Consider the following 21,208-nt stretch of genomic DNA (forward strand, 5'->3'; position numbering starts at 1 on the left):
GCAGCCGACTGAGCGAGTAAACAGTTAAAGTCTGCACTACTCCGTCATACAGGAAGCTGAAATCAAGATCACTTTGAGCCGCCGACTTCAACAAGTACGGAAGAAAATCAGTCTGACGATTTTACTTTGCTTCTTGTTAAATCCAAGCAAACTAATAAAACCATTGATTTCACTTTGATACACACAAAGAAAGGTAAGAAAAACATTTTACAGTATGACTGTCTACTCTAGAATTGATTGTAATTGAAGCTTTTAACTGAGTTTAATGAGGAAAAAAGATGCAGTTTAGTTCTCACAATAATCTTTAGTTGTTTTAAGTTCATACAGTTTATCACAACATACAAAATCTTACAAAACAAAAAGATCTAAACCAGAACATCATGAGTCCTGGCTAAAGGGTAGCTTCACCCAAATGACCAAAACTGATTTTATTTGTCCACCTGCGTCTGTTTTCCACGGCAGAAATCATTTCTATTCAGCTCCAGGGCTCTGAGGGGAAGATGGATCGCTCAGAAAAAAAACTGTTCTAATGAACAGAAACCGTTAGAGGACGGTGATTTGTTTTTATACTTTTGGGCAGACCGACTGTGAAAAGCTGTTTCTGAGCTATAAATTCTCATTTTACCGTTTACCTCGACTGCAGAGAAACCAGGACTTTATCTTTTGTTACTGAGTTCAGTCAATGTTGACATAAAGTCAATGAAGATCAAGACTTTCTGCAGAAGATTGTTACATTTTCAGTGGTTTAAAAGCCAAAGTTTCTAGTTTATCTGGTGAGTTTTGTGTAGAAGTGTTGCTTAACGGTGACTGAAAAGAGAAACTCAGAGCAGCTGTTGTCTCTGTTAGAGAATTTATCGCAGAAGTAACATCTGTGTGTTCTAACCTGTTCTCCTGCTGCATCATCTCGTCCTCAAAACACTTTTATTTAATAATTCCAAACAAATTCTCCCATCAGAGGCTGAAATTGGTCAACAGGATCCAGAGAACGATCTGGTTTCGGTGCTTCCTGGAGGAAAAAGTCCACAAACTCCAACCTGAGCAGTTAGTTTGGAGTAGAGTCTCTACTTGTTCAGATTCTCCAGCAGGATTTCTGCTCCTTTGTTGTTGCTGAAGCTGCTGAGCTCAGATGTGATGGACTTCAGCGCCGCCTTCACTTCTTCAACCACAGACTTGTCACAGCTGTTCAGGAGGCTGCACACACACAAAACACCATTAAAAGAAGAGGATTCATGGTGTTCATGGCTTCAAAGTCCATCCACATTTTTATAATATTTTTGTTGTCTCTTAAATTCTTACCTCCTATCTAAGATTCTACAGGATGTGGGCGAATAAACAGGAAAATGAAAGAATGTTTTTGTGATTAAATAACAGTTTTCTGCCTTTAGGATTGTTGGAAATGCAAGTTTAATTTATCAGAGATGCAAAAGTTTGTTTGTTGTCGTGCAGGCTCTACATGTTCTCTGGAAATTAAGATCTGACTGGAAAAAAAGAAACCAAACATTAGTTGTCAAAAGATTTCAGCTACAGAAATATGGACCAAAACCGGTTGTTTTCTTTCTGCAGCATTTTGCGGTTGTTGCCACCACATGATGCAGCAAAACTAGTTTAGGTGCTTAATTAGCTCCATCATTCAAATGCAAAGCCAGATGTGAGTGGGCCAAAAATGACCCGTGTAAGAATCAATGTGTTTTTATACCGTCATTTTGGTTAAAAATAATCATTTAAATTCTTGTTTGTATTATATTTTTCACTTTATAACAGATTTTGAACATTCTGATGATTGAAAAAGAGGAATTATAAACAGAACAGTAATAGAATGTCAGCCTTCATTTCGTTGATATTTTTCACTCTTTTCCTCCAAGTTTGTGCATCACCTCTTGTATGATATCAGAGATAAAAAGCTCGGGGTAGTAATAAAGATATTACAATTTCTTTAAAAGTATAAGAGGCAGCTTGTAAATGGAATGATATCAAAGCATGTTTTTTGAGGAATAGCTGGGAAATGTAACGATTAAAACTTTACATGACAAAGATATTGAAAGAAAATGACGTCAGCGGCTCATTTTGACCCACTGATGCATCTAAGGGTTAAACATTTTATTAGAAGAGTTCTAAACTGCTTTAATCCAGTTCAATTCTTATTTTCTATGCAGATTTAATCTAAGTCGTTCTGTGAAAGTTGTTGGGGTTTTTTATACTGCAGAAGTTTGTTTTTTTTCGATGCTGTGCAGCAATAACTCCTGATACGTTTGGTTCTGTGACACAAACATGATCCACAGTTCTGAAAATGACGCCTAAGTTAAGCAAAGACTCGGCTGCAAAATGCCATCTGCAGGGCTCTAAGATCATGAAGAAAAAGGTTTTCAGAGGCCATACTTTGTCATGTTGATGTATTTTCCTTTCACATTTCATGCATCTGCTAGTATATTTACTAGACTTGAGCTCAACTTCATTCCTGTCCGACTCCTCTGTGTGCATCCCTGCTTAATGTCAATCATTAGTAAGAAGACTCGGTAAGCCAACGTAATGTGTCATGTATTCACTGACCTGCAGAGCACCATGGCTCCTCTGTTCACTTTGACCCACGTCTTCATTTTTTCTGTCCCCACAGTGTCGACCAGGATCCGACCGAAGCGCTCTGACAGGACGAGAAAAGTCGACATCAACGGGGAGGATTTTTACAACAGTTTCAGCTCGACCATTTCTGATTAACCTGGAACTTTTAGGGTATAAAATATGGCCGTTTTTAAGGATATCTCTGAAGTTTTAGCTTCGTTATATCAAACACTTTTTGTTTAAAGATTGCAGGTTGACCCACGTATCGGACGCTGCTTCAACAACAATATCTGAGGAACCATTATTGCTGGGCCACATTGATTATTTTGAATGAGTGTGTGAGCTGTCTACAAATAACTACAGTATGCACTATATAATTCTCACAAGTATGATTTCAAAACCTGAGATTTTCAGTTATTTTTCATCATGCCACTGACTCAGAATCTGGAATAATGGACAAATAGCTGAAATAGTCTGATTACGGTTGAGTTGAAATATGAGAAAAAGAGAAGCCATCATGAAAAGTTCCATTTTTGACAATCCAGAAGCCAACGAGTGACGTTTTCTGAACCACCCGTAGCTGAATGTCATAAAACAAAACTAACAATCAGAAAAATGGAAAATTATACATTTTTCTAGAACTGAATGAGCAGATTTGACCAGTTGTACCACCAAAGCTTAATGGTAGACTGACTGATCTAACTCCCAAAGAAATGACACAAAACTACAACGAAAAACGCCCAAAAACCAAACTATTCTTAATTATATTCCAGCAGCCTGTTCTACGTGGATCCTGCTCTAGTGTTTGATATTTCACACTAAAACTTCATCAGTAAATCAGAGATGTTGAGCTGAAGGATCCTGATGATCTGAGATGGAACAATCTTTATATTTTACAGCATAAATGTGTGTGTTATTGTGTGTTTTTTTTACCTTCTTTTCCAGCTTCTGCCAGTGTGATGTCCTGCTCTATCAGCCACTTTAACACCAGGTGTCCTGCTGGATGTTCAGCCATGTGAAGCTGCAGATAAACGGAAACAATGACTTATTTTTATTTCCTGTCTTATAGCTTAAGATGCTAAACACTTGGAAACGGTTTCTCTTTAAATGTAAAATAAATGTGAATCCCTCTACGAACCTGTCCGCTGATCCCTCCTGGTACTAACTCCTGATTGGCCAGCTGAGCCACGGCCGTCATGGCGGGTCTCAGGTCTCCGCAGGCCGACGCCAGAATGTCGCTGATGGTGACGCTGGTCGCCTTGTCCATCGCCATGGTGGCGGCGTTGTCATGGAGATACTCCAGCAGCGGAGGGGAGACGACCTCCAGCAGCTCCTTCCTCCGAACCGCTGCGTCCTTTTTACTGAGCAGAAGAAGAAACGAGACCTGAAAGCTTCTGTTCTTTATCCTCCATGTAGACATTTGTTTTAGTTCATTTCTAAAAAAAACTTGCTGCTACCAACTAATCAGTTCAATTTTACTTTCAGAAACACCATCAGTGTCACCAAAAATCAACAAACAGCAGCACCACAGAACAGGAATGTAATATAAACAATCCACAAAAACACAAAAGTGATGAATTATTTTGACCAATCAAGTCAAAGCTGACATCATCATGAACACAGAATTATTTCAGAATTTTCTCTAAAGGGACGTTTAAGATCAGATCTCTAACAGTTGCTGCCCTCTGCTGGTCAGAAACAGGAATTACAGCAGAAATAACAACGCTCGTTAGTTATTTATTCACATCAACACTTTATTAACCCTGTTTGTTTTATATTTCAGTTCCAGATAGTTAAGGTTTTGAAATTAAAGGTGTTATGAGGAAAAAAGGCATCATAAAAATAGTTGTTTAAGTCAAATAATGCTAATAAAGCTGCTTTTATGAGAAACTACAAAACGCACTAGTTAGGTCATATTTTATGTCCAAAATTAGGCTTTTCACAGTTTATCTTGCCATAATTGCTGTTACAGAATCAAATATATTTACTGTCACTGCGATTTTGCATGAACAAAACTGATTGCACAGCGAACTAGACGAGCCCTCAGTCGATTGCAGAACCACGCCATCTACTGGCGAGTTTCAGTAGATGGCATTAAATACTTGCATATGACTATCAATTTTGATCATCCTATGTATCTCCCTTCCTACTTGATCTGCTGACCTCTAACTCCACAACTGAGCAGGGGACCTTAGACTGATCTTCAGTGCCAAGTTTGATCATCCTGACTTCAGCACTTGCAGAGATATCTGACCGCACGACCGCGCACACGCACACGCACACGCACACGCACACGCACACGCACACGCACACGCACACGCACACACACACACACACACACACACACACACACACACACACACACACACACACACACAGCCAGATACCACACCGAATGCAGTAACCCCGCTGACGTACGTCAGGCGTGGTGAATAAATATGAAGTTCATGGATCATTTGAAGCAATTCAAGTTCAGACAGTATATTATAATTACATTATAACATATAAAGTTTATATCAGATTTGTGATTAATAAGCTTTAAAAATGCCTCATAATAAACTAATACCCTTTACTGTTTGCATAGCTGTTGTTTTTTGACTTTTTAAACTTGATCTATCATTTACATGTTTCACACAAATATTCAATTTTTTCCTTATATTGACTGCCTTTATTCTGACAGCAACAGGATGTAAACACAGACAGAAGTATATTAAATTTGCCGTCTTATGTCAGATTTTTGATTAATCTTTAAAAATGCTTCCTTTCACTGTTTGTGTAGTTGTCTCTGACTTTTTTAAGGCAGATTAATCATTTTTACGTTTGACAAGTCATCTATGTGAACTTTTGTGTCAATGTTGTTGCTGCGCTACCTCGCTGTGATTGTGACTGCTTTTATTTTGACAGCAGCAGGATGTAAACGCGGATGGAAGTAAATTAAACTGAGCCTTTTGTGTCAGACTTATGATTTCATGATCTTTAAAAACGCCTCATAAGAAAGTTAAACCAATGAGACTGCTTTTATTTTGACAGCAGCAGGATGTAAACGCGGATGGAAGTAAATTAAACTGAGCCTTTTGTGTCAGACTTATGATTTCATGATCTTTAAAAACGCCTCATAAGAAAGTTAAACCAATGAGACTGCTTTTATTTTGACAGCAGCAGGATGTAAACGCGGATGGAAGTAAATTAAACTGAGCCTTTTGTGTCAGACTTATGATTTCATGATCTTTAAAAACGCCTCATAAGAAAGTTAAACCAATGAGACTGCTTTTATTTTGACAGCAGCAGGATGTAAACGCGGATGGAAGTAAATTAAACTGAGCCTTTTGTGTCAGACTTATGATTTCATGATCTTTAAAAACGCCTCATAAGAAAGTTAAACCAATGAGACTGCTTTTATTTTGACAGCAGCAGGATGTAAACGCGGATGGAAGTAAATTAAACTGAGCCTTTTGTGTCAGACTTATGATTTCATGATCTTTAAAAACGCCTCATAAGAAAGTTAAACCAATGAGACTGCTTTTATTTTGACAGCAGCAGGAAGTTACCTGTGAGCGTTTCCGTCTCCTTTCTCCAACACCTTGATGATCTCCGGCAGCAGGTGAGCCGGATCTCTGGGACTCAGCAGGTACAGCAGAACCTTCTTCCCGTATTTATTCCCGATGACTTCGTCCAGAGACGCCAGGATCTCCTGAACAGGCGAGACGACGGATAAAAGACGATCAATAAATAAATGAATGAATAAAGATTTAAAGTTTGTTTCTCCAGACTCACGGAGAGGACCGCCTGTTTGACCAGCTTGGTGTCGTCCACACAGTCAAACACGGCCAGAAGAACCAGGTGACCAAACTCCCCCTTTAACACAAAAATAAATAAAAAATCATTTCTGCTTCACAAACACATGATTTTAACTGTTCCTGTTCTTATTCTGATCATCAAATATCAAATATAACATCTAGTGGAGGAAAGAAAACATTGTGTGTTAGTGTATCCATGGAAACGGCCTTCTCATTTAGAAACATTTGCTACATTATTAATTATAAAGACTGCAGGTGCTGTTGGAGACTGGTGAACTTCTACGATAAATTATGGTTTAATGGTCCAAAATGACACACAAGGTGCAGCTGAGTGTAAAAATTTGTAGATATGATGTAATATGTATCATAGATACATGTATTTAAAGTGTAAATATGTAAGAATTTGACTTTTAAACCTCTTGTCAAACCTGGAGACTGAATTATGTTTAAAAATGGTTTATTTTACACATTTCTCGCTGAATTTTAGGTTATTGAGGCAACTTTGTAAATCAGAACTGCTTTCCAGTGACATTTTAAACACGTAACATCAGCTTTTACTGTTTTTAAATTCAGTTATATACAATATTTTAATGTAGGATCTCATGAAATACACCAAAATGACTGAATTACGCTACAGATGTTGCTTTTATTGAGCTTTCCTTCACTTTCTGTGTACCTACTATCTGGAATAATTCATATTTTCACCCTTAAATTTCATCTTATTTTGCTTCCAGCTGCTCATATTAAACATAAATGTTCTAATTAATGTATTTATCATTCTATTATCTCAGACTTTTATCATTTCATTGCTGTTTAAATGTGTTATTTGTGTGCAGACGCCTTTTATTTTCTAATCAGCTTCATTTTAAATGAGCAGAAGTGACACCGACAGAGCAGCAGCTCACGCCAGCATCACTTCTGAGGTTCTCTCTGATCTTTGGGTTTATTTTGTAGTTGGGAGAAGGTCAGATTTATGACCTTAGAAAGGACAGTCATTTTTCCTTCACAGTCTTCATACTTGTCAAGTTAAAGTTGAATAAAAAAAATCAATCAGATTAAGTTTCTGCACATTTCTATCTGAAAACCAACATTTTCGGGTGCAGCTTTACTTTAACTCTGTCCTCTCATGGTAAATATTTCTGCTTATTTTAAAGCTTCTCTAATAAAATACAAACGGTTCTACTGGTGATGAAACTCACCGTTGCAAACTTCACCATGTACGTCTTCATGGTTTTGATGATGATTTTTCTGTCCTGAAACAAGAAAAACAAACGTGATTAAAACAAAACATTTTAGTTCGAGTTAAATCTTCATGTGCTGCAAATTAATAAAATATGGAAGGAGCTTTAATCTGCAGCTTCTCTGATGGAAAACAACACAAATACTTTGTTTATTTCACCATTTATACACATTTGTCTGACTGCTGACCAACAGTACAAAATGTCACTAAATGACCCAGAAAGTGTGTGTTTGTGTGAAAACCAAACCTTTGCCGTTCCGTGCCACAAACAGTGCATCGCCACTCGAGCTCCGTCGTGAGTGTGAGCCATGTAGACGACCGACTCTCTGATGGACTCGATCATCTCCTGGTAGCATGGACACGAAGGAAACGGGTCAGAGGAGAAAACACACGACAGACACATCAAGAGACGACAAATTAGGTCGAATCCAGCTGTAATATTTAAATTACACTATTTTTTTCACTGTATTTTAATTATTTTTTCCCCAAATATGAAAGAAGAAACATGTATATTAGTGACTTTTTTATTTGAAATCTAATAAACAAAAAAAAGTGTTATTTTACAGATTAATTGTGAGGAAAAAAAAAACGGCCAACACAGCTCACAATGTTCATTTTAAAAAGAAAAAAAACTATCTGCAGTTTTACTAATACTAATTTTTTCTAACTGCAAAATTAGACTATTTTTACTGCATTTACATTATATTCCAGTGAAGGTGGAATTTTCTACATTGTTTTCCGTAAATACGACCAAAAACATCGTCAGATTTTCACACAAATCCTTAAAGCAGATCAAAATATCAAACTTTGTCCTTCATTTCCTCAACTGCACAAGCATTTGGTTATCCTACTGCGCCACCTACTGGACAAATATGCAGCTGTGTCGTCATTTATTTCTTCTACAACACGATTAAGAAGCCGCTTACCGTTCTCTGTTTATCAGCAGCAAACAGGAAGAAATCCAGGAAAACTTTGTGGACCAGAGAATGTTTGATCACTTGTTCTCTGGAAAACAGAAACGGCAACACATGTAGTTCAATCAAAATGAACAGAAAATATGACGGTAAAAGAGATAAAGTGGAATAAAAGTGGAAAAATAAAGACAGAAACAGCTGCATCTGAACGTCTTTTTGCAGTTTTGTTACCTTTAATTTGCTCATTAAATAATTAAACTCAGAAACTTCTGACTGACTTCAATTCTGACAAAAATCCTTGAAACAAACATTCATTTATCCCATATATGATATTTCTCATGTTTGTCTGATAAATATTTAACTATGAAAAGTCAGAAAACAGAAAATATTTGTAGCTTTGCTGAATTCTTGACATAATTTGACATTTTCTGCCTGAGCTCTGGTAGGAGGCGGTCGCTTTTTTCCTCTCTCCGTCTCCATCTCTATTCTTCTCCCCACACCCTCATTATTTCTGCTTGCTGCACTTCTGTCTCGTCTCACTGACTTGGAGCGATCGCTTGGCACTGGACCTTCGAAACACTGATCATGGAATTGATTAGCTGGTCTCTTAACGAGATTGACAAGATTGTCGCCACACAGAGCACAGGCTTATGGGAGCCGATCTGCCTGGATGGGGGTTTGGCCTCTGGTGACGTGATGGACGCCTGGGGGAAGAAGGGGATCGTGTGCCTGGCACCGCTATCCGTGGAGGATGTTTATATATTCGGATTTATGACGACAGGCCTGCTGATAATTGTCTTGATTGTGGGCCTGAGCTTCCGGAAAATTCGGATGGCCGCAGACAGAAACGACGTCCCAACTCTGCTGGTGTTTGCGAACGATCGGATCAAGGCTGCTGGTGACCGGAATGACGAACTCAAACATAAGATGGACAATTTGCTTGGTGTGACTGTTGATGTGAGTCACAAAGTGGACGCCATCAGGGTGAGAATAGCCGCAGCCGAGGTCTAAGAAAGTTGAGAGCAGCCAGGGGAAGGTGAAAATGCTCCTCTCCCCCGCCTAAACAAGAAGATACTGATTCTGATGCCCCTGGAACAAAAACAAACTCCTCTGGAAGTTTTCATGGCCAATAGAAAGCTCTCCTAAACCCTCCTCACTTCCCCAAAGACACCTGTTGACTTCTGGACCAGTCTATCTGAGGACGTCTCCATAGCAACCTGCTGTTATCACGAACTGAGACACCGGGGTCTGGGATGAAGGAGACTGGCTACACACACACTTGGACTCATGAACTGAGCTCACATTCACACACATGCCCCCCCTCCAAGCCGCCTCCACAACCCTCCCACTTGTGATGCAGTGGTCAGGAATCCCCCTATGGAGCAGCAGCTGTATAGGAGACGGACTGCTGTGCTGAGCCACCCTCCCATCACCCCCCATCCTTACCCCAGCTGACCTTGTCTAATGTCATGCTTTGCTTGTTGCAGGTTTGTTTTTTTTCAGGTTCCTTCTCAAATTGAATTTCCCAACATTGGAGGTTTCATTTGTTATAACAAACCTTTTTTTTTTTCATTTTACCCTCTGCTATCCCTACCCAGATCCCAAATGTCCTTTTTTTCCCCTTTTCCTCAAAGACAGCACTCCTAAAGGTGCAGCAGTCAGAGCAGCTCCAATGAACTTTCTTTGTATATGAAAGTGTGCAATGACAATAAAGTATCTGTGATAATTACCAAAAATGTGGTTGACTAATTAGCAAAACTGCACTGACTCTGGCTCCTATTTTAACATAAAAACTAAAGGGAAAAACTACTCTTTCCTCTCACTAAGGTGTTTCCATGCAGCTGTTAACTGACATCATGACAAATGATCCACCTCTGGTCCCTGTTCCTGCCCTTCAGACAGGACTCTGCTCTGGTCAGGGTCAGATATCGTCTATTCTGATGTGACTGAGCAGACTGGTTGTCTCCTTAATGCTCTGTGATCTAAATCTGACCTTCTTCTGACTACAATATGAACCCAAAGATCAGAGAGAATCCTCAGAGCTGATGCTTCCATGAACTGCTGCTCTGTCTGTGTCACTTCTCCAGATATCAGCAAACCTTCCTCTAAGTCATCGCTGAACTTCCACAACAATAAAGTGTGTTTTGTCATTTTCTGCCCTTACTTTTGGGCCATGGGTGTCAGAATCTGCTTCATCTCGTCGATGATGTTGTTCGCTTTGTCCGGATTCGCCTCCAGAACTTTGTCGATGGTGTTACACACTAAAGACTGGACACACACAGAAATGTTTAGCAGACAACCAGAACATTTCAATCGGGATAGTTTTCAGTTTGTTTTGTCGACTTTCTCTGCACTCGAGTTGTCAAAAAAGCAAAAATAATTCTTAAAGTCTAAAGATGTAGGTTCATTTTCAAGATTTAAAGGTCAAAAAGAGTCTAAAAATCTGTGTGCAGAGCAGAAAGTGTGTAAAATATTCTCTTCAGATAACTGCGTTGTGGTCTTACCTTGCAGATGGTGAAGGTGTTCCCGTAGAGCTCGTCGCTCAGCAGGAGTCTCTGACTGAGCACTGCTTTGTCGTTGTAGGCGTACTCAATGATGGAGGAGGCAGCAGCATGGCGGAGCATCGCCTTCACGTGACCTTTGAAGGACAGAATCACAGCCGCCACCAGATCCTTGTTCCTATGAGGACAGAAATAAAACCGCAAAGGCTCGTATAAACGCGACTGAAGACGGAATAACAGCGCCCAGAATGAACTACGGTGAATGCACGAGGTTAAAGAGGACACGGTACCTTAGTATTTGAAGCTAGATTCCAGTGTTTGCTGAATGTTAGAGCCAAATATCAGCTGTAGAGTTTGACAAACGTTCTAAAAGGTCAGATTTAGTTTGCAGTTCTCGCAGAAAGTTTTCTTGGTTGTTCTTGCTCTAATTTTCCTGATAACTTCCATTTCTTCTTCATTAAAAACTGGGGAAACGCCGACTAAAAACACTTCTTATAACGACCTGCTGCTTTATGAGATCGAGCGTTTCAGAAAGAGGAGATGGTTGGGACGACGTCTGAGGATTTATAAAGCTTTAAAATTTGCATCTGGTCCTATTTTTGAATGCAAACCGTGATCAAGCGAGGCCTCAGAGCTCAAACCTCCTGTGGTGTCTGTCTGCTCTAAAAATGTGGAACAAAAACCAAAATAAAACGCTAATCTTGCTTAAAATGTTGAAAATCACATTAAATCTGTAATTTTACACTTTTAGGAGATCACTTCTGATTTGAATCAAGTCTAATGGAACAAATCTGCAGTAAATCCTACATTTATGAAGGTTATTATGTTCAATTTTAGAGAAACGTTCGTTTAACTTAAAGATTCTTTTGCAGTGGCTGAACATAAAGTAGTTCATTTAAAAATAAAAACAGCTGTTTGTTAACGTAAAACAGAGAAGAGGAGTTTGTGTGGACTCACCCGTACATCAGCAGCTTCTTCACCACATGTCTGCCGTACTGAGACTTACACAAACCAATGATGTCGTCTGTGGAGCACCAGAAAACACACGTCTGTGAATTCTACTCTCATCGTAAATTAGATCTTAATGGTCAGGGGAAATCCACAGCAGCAGCAGGATGGTGGAAATCTGGACTCTGGCAGTAACATTCTCACCTTAAAACGCATCAGATGTTACATTTATGCATCACTTCTTGTGCTAGTTCAACAAATAATTACAGCTGGATGCCTGCAGCGCATCAACACTGAACTTTACTCTGCTAATCAAACATTTTAAAGCCTTAAAACCAACACAGACAATAAGAACACAGCATCATCAGAGTCTGAGCGGTAACAATGTGAGCTGCACAACCTTCCAACAGATCCTGTTTTATTAGATTTTGTGCCAAACTATCCACCAAGTTGTTTAAAAATCCATTTCTGTGATCAGATTTCTGAAGCCAGCAGCTGATTCTGTACGAGCAGACGGGATTCTGGGACATTTTGAAGACTATAACTTTAAAAAAAAAAAAAAGCAGCTTTTCCTGTAACTTCTCGGTTATTCTTCGCACAGTGAAGGCGGCCGCTTTATTGACCAACAGTAGGAAAAGCAGCAGATGATGAAAAACTGACCTTTGAGGTCCTCAAACACTTCCTGTCTCTGCTCGTGGCTGGCAAACTGAATGAAGCACTGAAGAACTCGCACAGAGTCGTGAGCAAACGCCATCTGGAGGAAAAAAAACAAAGAAAAAATACAAGAACGGAGTTTAAAACACAGTTTGGAGACCTGAGATCTCAAATCCAGTGAAATATTCATGTTGTCAGATCACATTTACTTCTATTACTGGAATTAAAATGGACAATTCTATGAATATATGACCCTATTTATTACAAATTAGAGTTTTCCTTTAAAGACCAGTAGTAACAAAAACATGAGACTGATGCTGGGACTCACCTGTTTGACTTTCCCTCTCATCAGATCATGAAGGTTCTTCATCAGTTTCTTCTTCGAGTCGTCGTCACAGTTTTTCCTGGTGATAAAAACAAGCAGACGTTTTAGTAAATTTATCATTTTTTCACCTGTAACATGTTGTAATGGAGTTTTTCTCCAGTCAGACACACGGTTATGATGCAGGTAACTCGCTTTTCAGATTTTTTCTGCACATTTTAGCAAGTTTCAGTTCCCAGTAAGTTGAAAAATAAATAAATGTGGATGTAAATCTGTATCATCCTGTACTGATACTGACACTTTATGGCTGAAAATAAGATTCACTTTGCTTCTGCTCGACTTTAAGAAATAACTAAAAGGATGATAGTTGCTTTACTGATTGTTCCACTAAGATAAAATAATAAAATCTGTAAAGATCCAACATTAGATTATAAAATTCCATCTTTCTGACTGTTTTCACCTCCTCAGTTCCCCCCACACTTGTTTGGACTGACAGATGATCTCGAACATGTCCTTCCTCTCCGCCTGCTGCCGGCTCTTCTTCAGGTCTTTCTTCTTCTGCTGACGGATCTTGTTCAGCTCCTCCTTCGTCAGCGGCTCCTTCTTTCCCCTCTTAGCCGTCGGACCTGAAACACAAACACACAAAAGTCAACAAAAAGAGCTAAAACTGGAGCCGACAGGAGCCAAAACCAGAAAAATATCCGCTGAAACTAAATCAAAACTCAGGACAGAAATGAAAGTTTAAGGACAAAATAACGCAGAGAAAGAAAAGCTGTGGGTTCATCTCATTTGTTGGAGATTCTGTCTTCTTTTGCTTGAATATTTGCATTTCTTGAGCTGATAAAAAGTACAAAAAAGGACTCTATACATGTGGTTATAGATGGAAAATGCAGCTCTGTGCTCACAGGAATGAGGTTAAACTGTATTAAACGTTAATCATGATATATTTACATCCATGTTTTTCAGCCAGTTTAAGGGTTTAATATGCGGGTTAGCATGAATGTTTCTGCAAAGAGAAAGCAAGAAGTAGACGTCTTCTCACCTTCTTCTCCTTCGTCTTTATCTGTTGACATCCTCCTCTTCCCCAGCGCTCCTTTCCCGCCTTTAGAGAAACCAAACTTCTGCTCTCTCTTGCCTCCATTTCCTCCTTTCCCCGGTCGGTTCTTCTTCTCTGAGTTGTTGTACGGTTTAAAAGGCTTTTTGCCGCCCGGTTTGTTCCCTGGTTTTCCTCCAAGTTTGGTCCCGATTGAATCTGGACGGACGGAGACGTTTCACAGAAATGTTGAGTGAAAAACTCGCTCAGAAATTGCTCTTAAATTTCAACAATTTTGTGTGAATTACTCTTTAATATCCTGTTGTATTTTACAAAAACGTCGACAACAACGTGATATCTGCCATCATGGTCCAAAATCTACTCTCTGAACGTTCTCCAGATGTTATCGTTGCAGTTTGACGTCACACAGAGCGAGTTCTCATGTTGAATCAGCTGTTATTTTGCACTGAAACATGTTTTACCTTTTCCTTTCTGGTTGAGCTTCTTTCCTGCTTTGGGAGAAAAAGGTTTTTTGGATTTGGCCTCCATCCTAACGTGTGTCCAGGAGACAAACTGAAACAGAAAAACAAGTGATAAGATTTACACACCTTAGAGCAGAGGTGTCAAACATGCGGCCCGTGGGCCAAAACCAGCCCTCCAGAGGGTCCAATCCATCCCACAAGACGACTTTGTAAAGTGTAATAATTATAGAGAAGACATTACCTGCAGACTGTAAATCTGCAAAACAATCAAATTAAAATCATTTCTAGACCATGACAAGCTGTTTTGATCATAAAGTAAAATACTAGATTGTTCTTTTGTCATTTTGTGTCTAATTTTTGTAATATTTGTCGTGTTTTTGTTGTTTTTTTGTCTGAATTTTGTCATTCTTCTCCTGTTTTTATTGTTTTGTGTTAAACTAAATGTTTATATTCCTTAACCAAGGTACTAAAAACATGAAAAGAAGTTGTGAATACTTCAAGTAAAGTTTCTTTCTTTTAGTATTTTTTAGGCATTCATGCTTTTCTTTTTTAATTATAGCTGAGAGTAGAGAGATGACGGGAAGTATCTTGCCACAAAAATCTTTTCTTCTGAAAATATTTTTTTAAATCTAAAAAGCATTTGATAAGTTTTCAAGCATAAGTTTGTGAGTCTGAGTGAAGCTGATAAACTTTCCTTAATCATTTGCATTCATCAAGCACAAAGTGTAAATTTTATCCTTGAACAGGCAACAATTCATGTTTGTGTTCTAACATATATGACAACTGTCTGACACTAAATTGATGCTTTTCTTTCAAGAACTATCAGACAAAATACTAAACAAATGCAATTTTTTTAAACTCTTTAAACTTTTGAAGGACATTCTGTATCCACATGGATGTAAAGCAAAAAAAAAAAAGAAGACAAGAATTGCTTAAAAACATCTTTATATCTTTGTCTAATAGAACATCTGTAGTCATAGCGTTACTGCAAACATAAAATGATTTAATCACTTAAGTAAATAACAGTCAGTTAATTTATTGTGGTCAGAACATCAGTTACTGTAGATTTTGTCTCCGTCAGTGTGTCTGGTTGAAGTATTTTGTACTTCGCAGCTTCAGGTGAACATTTTCCTCCAGATTCATTTAACACCTTTCATCCAAACTACAAAGAAGTTACAGAAAGTATATGTAGAAATAAAAGAAAAGCAAATATTAAAAACTTCTGACCTCTCACAGGTGGTATCTGACTATTTAATTGGATTTAATTTGAGACATTTGACTCTAAAATGCCACCAATGCAGAGGAAGTGAAGAGAATTTAGTTTTTTTTTTTTTCAGAAACAGAACAAGCCACTTCTACTATAAACACTATGTGTACAGTTTTAACTAAAACTACTGAATGCTGAAGTAATACTCCTTATTTCTAGTGTCTGTAGTCTGAGCCATGGACTGTATGAACTCACTGGACTAGAACTTCACTGACCCAATTTAACCCCCGATTTAAAGTAAATGTGATCTTGTTCATGCATTAACTAATGTACATCCATTGCAGGACACGCTGTTGTTTCGCTTTCTTCACTACATGTGTTTATTTTTTGTAGAGAAAAGTGTTAAATTAAAATTATACCTTCAGTTTTAACAGTAAGAGACACTGTCAGAGCACAACAAGCCTCTAAAGAAACACTTTTCATTGGTATTTATTCTTTTAGTACTCTTACTGTTAATAATTTGTCTGATTTAATATCCTATTACAGCCCATTTACTTTATTTTTATTAGTTTTTGACTGTGTTGTCGCTACTTTTACGTGGCTAAACTGTTTAGGTGCATTTTCTAAAAGCTAGTTAGCGGCTAACACACACAAAAAAGTCAGAAACCGTAAATATAAAAACTCACATATCATTATAATGTAAAACAACAACATTTACAACGTTTTTACTGTGCAAACTTACATTCCAGATGAACGCACACGCTGGATCAGCTCTGTCCCATGCGTTCTGTGAACAACACGCTTTACGGCACGGCGACCGTCCAATCACAGTCGACCTTAGCTGCCGTAAAGCGTAGAAAAGAGCTGCGACACCTTTATCTCGCAAAACGGCAGCGTAACGTCATTTTTTTACCCTTTATATATCACTAAATTTAGATATATTAATCGGTTTGGAAGTTAAAAGTATAGCGACAACAAAATAATTCAATTTCTGTTTATTTCTGTCCATTTCTTTCTCTTTTTCACGATTCTAAAGCGGCCATGTTTGTTTACAACTGACATTTAAAGGGACACCGCAGTAAAAAACCGAATTAACACATCTTAATCATCAGAATGCTTCAATTATAAAGTTTATTTTGGCCATTTACCTTCATATTTTTAGTATATTATTATAATTTGCAGTTGTAGTTGATTTTATTGGGCGTCTGATGTCTGTTGACGCAGCTCGGGTTGAGAACTACTTTACCCATGAGGCTATGCAGCACTTGGCTTCCTTGTTGCCTGGCAACACACTAAAACAGACTAGAGCTGAAATTACAGCCAAATCCAGAAGGTAGCAAACGTTAAAATCAGTCGTTGTTATCGGTAGGATACTTTATAAGAAATATGTTATGTTTTATTGATAGAAAAGAATTGGGAATACAGCTGCTAACTTTGTATTTTGTTTTGTTTTTACGTTCAAAGTTTGACGTCAGTTGGCAAAAATGTCCGAAGAAAACACAATTTGTGTTGCTACAGAGGCTTCAGAGGAAAACACTGAAGGTAAAGTCTCCTTAAAAACTTTTACATGGTAACAAACAAACAGACAAACAACATGCATAAACTACAAACAGATGAATAAAATAGAAGTGTACTCACTCATGACTCAGTGTGCATTTAAAAGATGTATTACAAATATTTTATACACTGACAGTTCATGGTAAAGTTGAAGTGACAGTAGAAATAAAAATACCTCCCAGGTTAAGCTAAAATGGTGATTTAAATGCTGAAATAAGCTTCAGAAGCTTTATTTTAAATGTGAGCTCTGAATAAAGTGACTGAAGCAAATTTTTTCACAACAAATTTGGTGTCTGGAGCAACATTTCAGTACGAAAGTGTCTTCATCAGAGTCTAGATGGACACAAATGTGAGGCAAACAGACATATTCATGCTAAATAAGTTGTACTATTGGCACATGATATGTGGTTGAATTCTCTTGGATGTTAAATCCAAAGGTCTCCTAAAGGAATGTCAGAAATGAGGATTTTGACTGCAAGTTTAAATTAATTGTTCAGCCCAAGCAGAAATTTAAGAAAAAAAAACACATTACAGCAGTTCAGATTTTAGCTGACGCATTACCATTTGATGAGTAAATTTAAATGTTTTGACCTGTTAGTTGATGTCTGAAGAAGAAAAATAGTTGTAGTGCCAGTTGAAAAATAAAGATGACAGATGACATGTCAGCAGTAATACTAGTCGAGCTTTTAAGTTAAACTGGAAGCGCTGATGACAAAAAACAGTTGAAATGTCAGCAGAAGTGTGAAGAGAGTTGAAGAATAAAAACAAATAACTTTTTCCCTGAAAATCATGTAAAATTATGGAGAAAAGCAATCTTACTTAAAGACAGTCTCTACTTGACAACAGTGGTTTAGTACTTATGTTACCTGGTGTGTTTTTGTCATGCTTTTTTAAGTGGACAATTCAAGTTAAATAATTAGTGACTAAAACCTGATTTCATGTGCTTCCTCCTCTTCAGGATGTGATTCTGGAGAGCCTGAGATGCAGCAGGAGGCTGGAGGAGAACCTGAAAAACAGCAGCTTCCTGCAAACTTTTTCTACAAATACGAGGAGCTTCACTCCAAACCGTCCATCACAGCCGAGTCTGAAATCCCAGAAAACCTCCTGCACCTCTCGTATCCTTCTACACTAAAGTCATTTCACTTCTCACTTTCTCTCAGGATGATTAGAGGTAAATAAACATCCATTACAGGGGCGATCTTCACAGTTATCATCATACAGATGTTCAGCCTCCGTCTTTTATCTAATTCACAAAGAAATATATGCCACAAGTAGTAAAAATAAATCCTGTATTGCTGTAAACAACCAATTATAATGATTCTAAATATGAGTATTCTTATAAAACCTTTGGCAGCATGATAAAATAATCTCAGATACATCTATTATAAGGCCTCAGTATAAATAATCTGTATAATGTGGATCCTTAATCCGTCCTGTATTCAGTCACTCCTTCGGTTACGACAGCAGCCGCAGATCAAATCTGAAGCTTCTGGATGACAGAACTCTCATGTTCGTAGCAGGAAACCTTCTGGTTCTTCTGGATGTTTCCACCGAGGAGCAGAAATATCTGAGATCCTGCAGCGGAGGAGGAATCGGCTGCATCGCGGTGAGAAAACTGACAAACTGTAAAACATGGAGGAAGAATCACTTACCTGGAACCTTTAAGCTGTAATATTTAGGTAGATTTATATTTTATTGTGTTTTAAAGAGGAAGTGCTGCCGTATCATGATGCTACCACCACCATGTTTCACATCATAAAAAATGTTTTAGTTTTAACTCCTTAACAAGCCTTTTGAAGGACATACTGAATTAAAAAAGTTCAAAAAAAGTACAAATACATCTTTATTTATTTCTTTGTGTTTCTGTGTTTTTAAAGGTACACCCAAGCAGGAAGTACTTTGCCGTCGCAGAGAAAGGAAACCAGCCCAACATCATTGTGTATGAATATCCTTCACTAAAACCGTACCGAATCCTCAGAGGTAAACCCACTGACCTTCTCCACAGTACTTATTTTACATTATTAGTTGCTTTGATGTTTTAACCTTCCTGTCTGTAGGGGGCACAGAGCTCGAGTACAGCTTCGTGGACTTTAACCGTGACGGCGGCCTGCTGGCCAGCGTTGGAGGTTCACCCGACTACATGCTGACACTGTGGGAGTGGAAACAGGAGGAGGTGATGCTGAGCTGCAAAGCCGTTTCTCAGGACGTCTACAGAGTCGGCTTCTCTCCGTATAACAAAGGACTGCTCACATCCTCAGGATCCGCACACATCAAGTAAAGGACGTACTGAGTGCTGAATCTGAAAATGTTGCAACCTCCTTATGTAATATTTTATGTCTTTAGTGTCTTTCAGAACAAGATTTATAAGGTGCTTTACAAGAAAGCACAATAAAACTTTAGAAAAGACAAAAAAAAACTTCAGAAAGAATACACCTGAGATTTCAGAAGCTTTTTAAACTGAGATACAGATTGAGCTGTTCTGACAATAAAGTAGCTAAAATAGTAAAAGTACAGTCCCCCTTGATCATGATGTTGCCTCCACCATGCCTCACCATGGAGAAAATGTGTTCATGATCACATACTGGGCTTTGCAAAAGTTCTGTTACACTCGGTTTTGTGATCTTTAGAGATGTTTACATGTCAGAGTGAAAAATTCCATTGAATAAACTGAAAGTTCTACCTTATAGGTAGGTGTCCTTAATACAAATTTTTTTCTCCGGTGAAGTTGTATCAAGATGGAAGTCAAAAGAGTTGAGATATCTGCTCTCCTTTGTGCTGAACATCAGCCGGATGACCGTCCACAGAGTTGCGGAGAGGCTAAAGAATGGTGAAGATCTTTCAGGTCTTCACCATTCTTGAAAGATCATCTGAAAGATCTTCACCATTCTTCAGCCTCTCCACGACTTTATGGACGGTCATCCGGCTGATGTTCAGCTGCTTGGCTCTGTCAGACTTGTTGTGGCCAGCATGAAGGAGAGCAGATATCTCAACTCTTTTGACTTCCATCTTGATACAACTTCACCGGAGAAAAAAATTGTATTAATGACACCTGCCTATAAGGTAGAACTTTCAGTTTATTTAATGGAATTTTTCACTCCGACATGTAAACGTCTCTGAAGATCATGAGACCGTGTAACAGAACTTTTGCAAAGCCCGGTATTTAGAGTCTAGTTTGATGACCAAAAAGCAAAATTTGAGTTTCATCCGACCCGAGAACCTTCTTCTAGTTGCCTTCATAGTCTCACACATACAAAACTGACCATAGTTCAATAATGAAAAGCAATAAAAGAAGAAAGCTTCCAAGGGGGGTGAATAGTTTTTGTGAGGCACTTTATATTGGGTTAATGTGCTGTAGGCCGACTCAGTTACTTCCTGAAGTCCCAGACAATTAGACGTACCTCCAGGAAATCACTGCTCAAGACCAAGATATAGTCCAGCACAGAACTCCAAAGTGAAAACGGGAAACAGTCTGAGAAATAATGGTGATAATAAAGATGTATTTTTCAAAGCATATAATAAAAAATTCTCTCCTTCTGTTTGTCAGGTTCTGGAAAATGGCTACCACATTCACGGGTCTGAAGCTGCAAGGGGTTATGGGGCATTTTGGGAAAACTGTGGCAACAGACATCGAGGGTTTCGTGGAGCTTCCTGATGGAAAGGTCTGTACTCTGCTGTTCTAACAGTTTGAGTTTATATGCAAGGTAGGAAAGCCTGGAAATGCATCTAACAACACAAACAGACAAAACACAGCAGCTACATGATAACATTAGCATGCTAACATGATCACACTGAGAATGCTACCATGCTAATAGTCATAAGGGAGAATGTTCACTAGCTTAATTTAGTCTGTTGGCAATGTTTGATAATTGTTGGGAATGTTACTAGTTTTGTTGGTATTTAGACACCAAAGTATTTGTAAAAATGTTGACCTAATGATGGCAATTAATGAAAAGTCACCCAAGTTATCGTGATTCATCTTGTGTGGATATTGAATGTG

The 21,208-nt window shown here is 38.3% G+C and overlaps 2 protein-coding genes across 2 annotated transcripts in view; one reads left to right on the top strand and one right to left on the bottom strand.

The window, feature by feature from the left end:
* Positions 1-284: 284 nt before the first annotated feature.
* Positions 285-16,479, bottom strand: pum3 (pumilio RNA-binding family member 3). Its single transcript, XM_022203047.2, has 18 exons — positions 16,397-16,479; positions 14,448-14,538; positions 13,975-14,184; positions 13,393-13,558; positions 12,939-13,014; positions 12,617-12,710; positions 11,966-12,032; positions 11,012-11,186; positions 10,672-10,775; positions 8,520-8,598; positions 7,841-7,939; positions 7,553-7,606; positions 6,331-6,411; positions 6,105-6,247; positions 3,695-3,917; positions 3,490-3,577; positions 2,548-2,638; positions 285-1,191 (listed from the first exon to the last, which is right to left on the bottom strand). Exons 2-18 carry the CDS (start codon positions 14,512-14,514, stop codon positions 1,062-1,064), a joined length of 1,947 nt encoding a protein of 648 aa, XP_022058739.2. The 5' UTR covers positions 14,515-14,538; positions 16,397-16,479; the 3' UTR covers positions 285-1,061.
* A 461-nt stretch (positions 16,480-16,940) lies between these two features.
* The window catches only part of LOC110957167 (cilia- and flagella-associated protein 44), a 29,606-nt gene continuing 25,338 nt past the window's right edge, over positions 16,941-21,208 (top strand). Inside the window, exons 1-7 of the mRNA XM_051938623.1 lie at positions 16,941-17,019; positions 17,119-17,196; positions 18,170-18,326; positions 18,655-18,817; positions 19,089-19,191; positions 19,269-19,485; positions 20,756-20,870. Of these exons, the coding sequence (XP_051794583.1) occupies positions 17,139-17,196; positions 18,170-18,326; positions 18,655-18,817; positions 19,089-19,191; positions 19,269-19,485; positions 20,756-20,870 (813 nt within the window). The 5' untranslated portion in view covers positions 16,941-17,019; positions 17,119-17,138. The remainder of the gene's footprint in view (positions 17,020-17,118; positions 17,197-18,169; positions 18,327-18,654; positions 18,818-19,088; positions 19,192-19,268; positions 19,486-20,755; positions 20,871-21,208) is intronic.

The sequence above is a fragment of the Acanthochromis polyacanthus genome, chromosome 18 (assembly GCF_021347895.1).
Source record: "Acanthochromis polyacanthus isolate Apoly-LR-REF ecotype Palm Island chromosome 18, KAUST_Apoly_ChrSc, whole genome shotgun sequence".
Lineage (NCBI taxonomy): Eukaryota > Metazoa > Chordata > Actinopteri > Pomacentridae > Acanthochromis > Acanthochromis polyacanthus.